This window comes from Bombina bombina, unplaced genomic scaffold (assembly GCF_027579735.1).
Source record: "Bombina bombina isolate aBomBom1 unplaced genomic scaffold, aBomBom1.pri scaffold_938, whole genome shotgun sequence".
Lineage (NCBI taxonomy): Eukaryota > Metazoa > Chordata > Amphibia > Anura > Bombinatoridae > Bombina > Bombina bombina.
In genome coordinates this window covers 119,819-128,824 of record NW_026511198.1, presented here as the reverse complement: position 1 = coordinate 128,824, position 9,006 = coordinate 119,819, and the positions used below count along the sequence as shown (strand labels likewise).

General features: G+C 40.5%; 1 protein-coding gene across 1 annotated transcript in view; it reads right to left on the bottom strand.

Annotated features, from left to right (window-relative positions):
* Window positions 1–346: 346 nt before the first annotated feature.
* LOC128643644 (protein adenylyltransferase SelO-like) overlaps window positions 347–9,006 on the bottom strand; it is a gene marked incomplete at its 3' end in the record, with an annotated part of 120,119 nt that continues 111,459 nt past the window's right edge. The window contains exons 9-10 of the mRNA XM_053696471.1: window positions 1,060–1,139; window positions 347–390 (exon numbers count right to left, since the gene is read on the bottom strand). Coding sequence (XP_053552446.1) covers window positions 347–390; window positions 1,060–1,139 — 124 coding nt within the window. The remainder of the gene's footprint in view (window positions 391–1,059; window positions 1,140–9,006) is intronic.

Sequence of the window (9,006 nt, the reverse complement as noted above, 5' to 3'; positions counted from 1 at the left end):
GGAGGCGGACAGGTTATGGAGTAGCAGTCTTTAGACCGCTGCTTCATAACTGGTGTTTCTGGCGAGTCTAAAGGCTCGCCAGAAATATGGGGCTTCAAGCTTGATAGATATACCCCATGGACTAAAAGAATGAGCTGTGTTTATGCTTTATGGTCGATGGGCATTTATTGTGCTTCAGTACCTAGAACAAGGGTAAAAACTGCACTGTTGCTTTTATGACAATTTAAATACTACAACTCTATATAAAAAGTCTACTGTGACTCCCTTTAATAGATGAGTATATCTCAGAACTATATGAATAGTTGGACTATTTATGCAGCTCTCTGGTTACAATTTATGTTCTTACTTGCCATTCTCTGTCTTCTTTTAGACTCTGAATCATCAGGATTTCTAGATACAAAAATATATATTAAGTATCTTATATAAAAATTACGTTTAATTCCACTTGAAAAGAAACACACAAACTAAATTACATAGTCCAAACAAACACCAAACAACCCTTTGCATGACACACTGCTCTTAATATAATAAAACGTCTTTGGAGGATTCCAACAGGGGTTTCACAGTATTAGTATTATGTCTTAGAGAATTTCACAAGCCCAGCGACCTTTAGATAATCAGATCCTAAGACTTAAAGGGGCAATGTACTCAGGTAAAGCAGCAGATAAGAGTTCATTGTATTTAAAGCTGTTTTAGGAAAATCCTTTAAAAGGGCTGGTCTATCTCTACCACTTTTTCTTACTTTACACACACACGTTTTAGGTAACAACAGTAAATATGGATCAATATGTGTTGAATCACCTTCTATGACTATAACAAAATGTGACTAGTCCAAATACCAGAGTTTTATACATTTTATTTTAAACTGCAACTTATACAAAATTGTTAACTGTATTTTTATTTGGAAACATTTCCTTAGGGCTTTTTTGTTTGTGTCTATATTATAGTCTTTAAAGTTCCTGAATGAAAGCTATAAACTGCAAACATAGCTCAGTTTGTTAAGACGTAGCAAACATATTATCAGTATGAAATAATGGAATGAATAGCTGTCTTGTTTACCTTTTTAATCTCTGCAGGTACATTTTCACCCATTCTGGAAAATTCTTGTGTAGGCTAACATCACGAAGAGCCCAATATTCCTGAAAAGAGTTATTTTTATTAATTATACTAAAATACTCTCTAGAATAAAAAAAATAAAAAAATAAAACATTGGCAGCTTTTACTAGAACCATTTTTTGTAATACAAGAGTACTGAAAAAACGCTTCGATTCAAAGCATGCTCAAAAAATTTTTAATATATATGGTTTTTGGATAATGATAACTTTGGCAATATGATGAATTTGCTGCTTCTATATGTATAACACTTTTACATGCTCCAGAAGCAGATCTCAGAGCATACAGAGAGACCAACTAATTTGTAGAAATGAGAAACTCTGATTGGTGCATACACACAGTGCAAATGCCAAACTACTATATCACACAAGCACATGCAGTGGATACAAGATTGTTCAGAGCAAACTGAGGCAGGCATTTTTTATTTCATTATATTAAAAAGATATAATCATTTGCTGCAGTAAATTAATCTAATTTTTTTACACTTATACCTTTAAAGGGACAGTAAAGTCAAAATGAAACTTAAATGGACTGAATAGATTGGATAGAGAATGACATTTTAAGCAACTTTCCAATATACTTCTGTTATCAATTTTGCATCCTTTATTAACCCTTTGAGTGCTAAGCACTTTCCCACCTGGATGCTAAGCACATTTGAGGGGTTTTTAATTTTACATTTTTTTAAAATCTTTTTTTTTTTAACTTTTTTTCTTTTCTTTTCAGATCCCCAAGACTTATAACATTGGAAAGGATAGGCGATTACCTTTCCAACGGTGGGTCTTGGGGGTCTGTAGCTGCTCAGATGCCTGAGATACAGGCTTTTAAGCAGCATGCCACTTTTCCCTATATTGTCAATTGTCATTTTTAAATAAAGTTGCGCGGTGACGTCATCACGTCATTACGCGTGATGTCACCCCGCAAAATGGAAAGCCCCGGCGATGCCTGTCACTCTACAGGCACGATCGCCGGGGTAGGAGCGGGTGGGAGCCCCCAGATCTCCCTCAAGTTGGGAGAGTGCTAGCGACGGCTCTGAGCCGTCGTTAGCACCTGAGTGAGAAACTCTGCGACGGTTCAGAGCCGTCGTTAGCACTCAAGGGGTTAAAGGTAAATTCTACTCCAGAATATTTTTTTTGTATAAAAAGATGGATAATCCCTTTATTACACATTCCCCATGTTTACATAACCAACACAGTTATATTTATATACTTTTTATCCCTGTGATTACCTTGTATCTAAGCCTCTGCAGATTGCCCCCTCATTTCTGTTCCTTTGACAGACTTGCATTTTAGCCAATCCAATCAGTACCCCCTCATAAGTAACTCCACCGGCATGAGCACAATGTTATCTATATGACACACATGAGCTAACTCCCTCTAGCTGTGAAAAACTGTAAAATGCATTGAATTAAGAGGCAGACTTTAAGGGCTTACAAATAAGCATATAAGCCTACCTATGTTTAGCTTTTAACTAAGAATACCATGAGAACATAGCAAAGTTGATTATGAAAGTGAATTGGAAAGTTGTTTAAAACTGCATGCTCTATCTGAATCATGAAAGTTTAATTTTGACTAGACTGTCCCTTTAAAGAGTAATCCTGGGTGCGGAGCCTAACAAAGCTCAGAGATGGCAGCTTGATCTCTGAGCTCCTGGCTGCAAATCGTTTTTTTAATACACATAGGGCTTATAAGCCTTTGCTAACCTATAGATAATCGAAAGCTAAGCACAAGGGGGCTATCAGGAGACAGTTTGAAGACCACACTGAGGAGCGGAGCACCCAAACTTACAGATGTTTTGAAAAGGCGCCAAGAAAAGCGCCATTAGACTTAGGGCGCACCGGAGCTTTCTACAGCAGCAATCAATATAGATGCAGCCTAGACAAGCTGAGGGATAGGGAAGCGAGTGTGAAGTAAGTTGCTCCCTGTACAGATTACGGAACAAGCCCTCTGACCACACGCAACCACCTAAAAGACGGCAGCAAAACTATGGTCAGTCACAGAGGGCAACAGAGTCCTAAAAGCCCAGCAGGGAACCATCACACAAACCGCAATAGCGGAGCCACAGAATAGGAGTCATCTAGAATGGCAATCTCGGAGAGAGAACTGAAAGATGACTAATCTGAAATGGAACGAGGTAGGCCCAACACCTTTTCATAAAATATATGACAGCACACGCTGCAGCTCATAAGATGGAAGCAGAGCAGGGAGAGAGACATTACACAAAAGTCATAAAGACAGTGGAATGCAAAAGTTTATCTTCCATGCAGCTTAAACAGCTACACGGATATACATTTTGAGAAAGGCTTTTTTGGATCAGATGTAATTAAAGTCACATAATAAAGGAAAGGCCCCAAGGAGTTATTAACATATGGCTGTGAGCTCTCCATAGATGCAGTTGTAGGGTAGGATAAAAGAAAAAGAATAACCAGGATTGTGACACAATACCCTGAGAGAAATTCACCATAGAATAATAATATCTGATCATTGAAGGCAGTAAAAAGTGAAGTGATTACAACTCTGTGGGGCTCATATACTAAAGTGGTGCCTTTTTGGCCTAGATATAAGTAGTCCAAGTGAAACCAATATTCTACCAGCCCAGAGGCAGCTCTAAGATATATGCAGATTTTAGCCACGACTCTGCAGCTAGAAGAAATAACAAAGGGGACAAATCCAGTAAGACTGCAGCAGTGAACACATTTTTCAAGCCAGCTAAATACAACAAGACCCTAGAGTTCACAGACATGGAGACTGAGGGAGAGTCTGGGTCAGAGCCTACACTACATACACAAGAGGAGGGATCTCACCCCGGTAACCAAAGCTGATTTGCGTGAGCTTGTCTCCAAACAAGACATAGCCTCCAACTTTGAGAGGCTATGGGAAAAGATTGACTCAATGCATTCAACTGTTACCACGAGCCTCACAGAGATAAGGTCAGACTTGGCTGACTTGGGCAGAAGGCTGGAAGTGTTGGAAGAGCACAGAGAGACCATTACATAAGAATTAACCTCGGTCTCCCACACACTGACTGCTCAATAATCTCTGATGGAAATGCAGGATATGGTTGATGACCTTGAGAATAGGAGTCGTCGAAATAACATCAGACTCAAGAGAGTGCTGGAAAGCATCACAAACACTGATCTTATACCGTACCTGCAACAGCTTTTCAGGCTGGTCATGGGAGACAAAGATGATACGGAAAATAAGATGGAGAGGGCTCATAGAGCCTTAAAGGCAAAACCCAAGGGGGAGGCACCCCCCAGGGATGTAATCATCAAATTTACCCTCTATCAAGACAAAGAAAAACTTCTACAAGCCTCACCTTTAAATTTCAGGGAACTGTGATACAATTTTTTCAGGACCTTAGTGTCAGGACCCTTCAAAGGAGGGGGTCCTTGCATCCCTTGACTGCACTCCTATAAAAGCAGCAGATCAAATATAAGTGGGGTTTCCCTTTGCCCTTCTTATTCTGAAGGATGGCAGAACCATTGCGCTAAAAGAAAAGGAAGAAATCCCAGAAGTATGCAAGATACTAGGGATGGAAACCCCTCCTATGCCTAATGAAGGCTCACCCATATCAAAACTGAACACTTCAAGCCCATCCAAGTGGGAGAGAGTAAACAGAAAGAGACCCAAGAAATTACAAAAAAGGAGGAAAATATTAACTTTTCCTGGAAGAAGGGAGGACACTCTGCTATCAATCATGATATATGACTAACCTTTATCAAGGTGCACTCCCCACTAGGTTGATCCAGGAGCAGATCCGAACTTCAAAACACTGTGTGGACGGACAAGAATTATGTTCTTGGACAAAATTGTAATTCTCAAAAAGTTATCTAACTGGTTAATAGATATTCTCTTTTGTTACTGGTTTAAAAAATTCAGTTTAAGTATCATATATAAGTGCAGCTCGCGCCTCCAAGAAGCAGATGAAAGCAGCATGCATACAGGTTTACCCCTTAACTGGGGAATTTAGTTATGTATTAAGGTTTTGTTTGTTATTAACTGTTTGGTTCTTTATTTATGTTTTTTCTGGAGATGCCGAGGCTGTACCTATTTCCCTGAGAGTTCAACATGTCTGGGTGCTAAAGGAAGGCACCCTGATCCTACCAAGGTTAGTAAAATACACTAAAACACCACACCCTAATATCCTAAAATGATCTCATGACTCCTCAAATACATCTTATCTCACACAATGTGAGAGGTTTAAACACATACGTTAAGCGTCACATGGCCATTAATCAATATCAGAATCTTGGAGCCAACATTGTCTTCCTCTAGGAGACACACTTCACCAAAGCAGTTATACCTAAATATTGGTCCAGGTTTTACACTCAACATTATCACGTGACCACGGATAAAAAAAAGAGGGGGTTTCAATTCTAATCCATTCTAAGTTGGCATTTGAACATGAATCTACAATAGCGGATGAGGAGGGGAGATATCTGTTGGCCGAATTGCAGAATCAGATATTATACTCTGTAACATCAATGCCCCAAATGATAATCAACATGTCTTTTTCCGCAATATTTAAAAACTTACTCACAAACTAGTCTCAATACAAGATTATATTAGCGGGAGACTAATGTCACAATGACAAGAAAATAAGACACACAGGGTAAACTTAATCACAAGGATCAAAGATATAATAGAGTTGTTAATAATATACAGGAATACTCACACTTATAGACACATGGTTCACGCTATATGGGAACACTACACACAAAACATATTATTCGTCGGCTCACAGGAATTATGCCAGGCTCGATTATGTCTATGTAAGCCAGATTCTACAGCCATTAATTAGATCATCAACAATCCATGCTTGTTTATGGTCAGATCACTCTATAATAGACGTGTGTCTAGATGGAGTAATAGAAAACCAGAGGTCCAAATCCTGGACCTATGTCCCTTCTCCTTGTAGCTAAATCATTAATCTAATATTGGTCATTAAATGCTAGGTCTACAGATAACCCGATTACGCCATGGGCGGCACATAAGGCTTATTTAAGAGGACTGCTTATCAAACAGAAAACTTTACAGATAAAAAAATACAAAACATACTTATCAAAGTTGCATAAAGAGATAGAACAATTGAAGCCTAGCATAAACTCACCCGAAAGACCAGTACATTGGCCTCCCTGGAGACTAAGCAACAGTCATTAGCTGCATTATTAAATACACAATCCGTGAGAGCTATTCAAAAATGCAATATTTTATTTTTGCGAATACACCAGACAAGTTCCTAGCGCACAAAATCAGAGAACGTAACAAAGCATCTAGCATCCCTCTATTACACTTTCCAATGGCAGTTTGACCACTCACCCACAACAAATTGTAGAAACGTTTGCAGAATTTTATGGGACGCTTTATGACGGTAAAAAAGGTTACACCTTCCCCAGATCTGGGTGTTCGAACCCAGACTTTCCTGGAAGAAGCAGATTTAAAGACTATATCTAAAGAGGACAGGGAAACTATGCACCCCGATCACAAGGGTTGAAGTTCTAAAAGTTATAAAATACCTTAAAGTAGGAAAAGCAGCAGGACCAGATGCCTTTGCTAGCGAATATTATAAAACCTTTAAAGATATATTAGTCCCACACTTAACAGACTTCTGCAATCATGTTTACGAGGGTCAAGTTATTCCTCCTGAATTGTTACAGGCCAAGATAGTGGTTATTCCAAAACCTGGAAAAAATGCCAAGCTGTGTTCTAATTATCGCCCCATCTCACTTATAAACCAAGACCTAAAATTCCTAACTAAGATTCTGGCCAATAGACTAAAACCCATACTCCCCTCACTGATACATCCTAACCAAGTAGGGTTTATTACAGATAGGGAAGCCCCGGACAATGCGAGAAGGTTGGTTAATATTATAGATTATTTGGGGGAGTCTCGGATGCCTTCTCTGCTTCTTTCACTGGATGCGGAGAAGGCATTTGATAGGATAGATTGGAGTTACATGGGGACGGTCTTGGCCCATATAGGATTTGAGGGAGCATTTATTAAAGCTTTACAGACGATTTATTCATCACCATCAGCTCAGGTCTCGACATCAGAATACAAATCCAAAAAATTCCCTATACTAAATGGGACAAGACAGGGTTGTCCCTTGCCCCCCCTTATTTTTGCCATATGCATTGAGCCATTAGCGGCTCAAATTAGAGTATCACCAGATATTACGGGGATATGGATAATGGATCAGGAATATAAATTAACACTTTTCGCGGATGACATACTACTAACTTTGACGAGACCCCTTATATCACTACTAAACCTATATAAATTGTTGGAACGATTCACGCAAATCTCGGGCTATAAAAACAATCTCAACAAATCTGAAGCTCTTCCATTAGGTTTACCAAGTCAGACCAAGCAAATCATAGAAATTAACTTTCACCTGAAGTGGACTACACACTCTCTTAAATATTTAGGGATTCACCTCACACCGCAATTTGATCAATTATACAAGTACAATTATATACCTATGTATAGAGAAATTATGAGAAACATTAATAAATGGCGTATATACACTTTTTCGTGGCTAGGTAGATTGGCAGCGATTAAAATTAACATTCTGCCTCGTTTACTATACCTGTTTAGGATTCTACCCATAAAGATCCCAAAAACAGATTTGGCAAATTTGCAATAGGAAATGGTGGTGTCACGCTGCGCCGCTCTAGCCATTGCTAGGGGCGTGGCCTCTCCTTCCCTGCTCATTGCCAGGGGCAGTGCCGGCTCAGATGCGTGCGGCGCTGACGTCATCGCGGCACGCTCCTGATGCCGGTCAGTCCTCAGTGGCGTGAATCCTGCGCCTATTTAAACTGCCCAAGTATAGGTGTTACTTTGTGTACTCCTGGGTGTGACAGATCGTTCTTTCTAAGTGCCTAAATACCGTTACTGAACCTGCCTGCCTGACTACTCTCCTGCCTTAACCCTTAAACTGATGATTGATCAGTGTTGCTGAATACTGCTTCTCTGACTACTCCACCTGCCTTAACCCTCAATCTGCTGGACTGCTTTACTGTTGCCAAACCCTGCCCGCCTGACCATTCTAGTGGTTTATCCTTGGACTGCTGTGCTGTTGCCAAACCCTGCCTGCCTGACCATTCTAGTGGTTTATCCTTGGACTGCTTTGCTGTTGCCAAACCCTGCCTGCCTGACCATTCTAATGGTTTATCCTTGGACTGCTTTGATGTTGCCAAACCCTGCCTGCCTGACTATTCTAGTGGTTTATCCTTGGACTGCTTTGCTGTAGTCAAACCCTGCCTGCCTAAATACCGTTACTGAACCTGCATGCCTGACTACTCTCCTGCCTTAACCCTTAAACTGATGATTGATCACTGTTGCTGAATACTGCTTCTCTGACTACTCCACCTGCCTTAACCTCAATCTGCTGGACTGCTTTGCTGTTGCCAAACCCTGCCTGCCTGACCATTCTAGTGGTTTATCCTTGGACTGCTTTGCTGTTGCCAAACCCTGCCTGCCTGACCATTCTAGTGGTTTATCCTTGGACTGCTTTGCTGTTGCCAAACCCTGCATGCCTGACTATTTTAATGGTTTATCCTTGGACTGCTTTGCTGTTGCCAAACCCTGCCTGCCTGACTATTCTAGTGGTTTATCCTTGGACTGCTTTGCTGTAGTCAAACCCTGCCTGCCTGACCATTCTAGTGGTTTATCCTTGGACTGCTTTGCTGTTGCCAAACCCTGCCTGCCTGACCATTCTAGTGGTTTAACTTTGGACTGCTCTGCTGTTGCCGCTGGGGACTGCCGCCTTTCTCATCTCGCTAACTTTCTCTGCTCTGGGATATTCCCTATCATTCCCTATCATTCTAGCTTGACGCCAGGATAACAAAACTACTGACCGAGTTTGGTCTTATAGAGGAGTATCCCACGAGC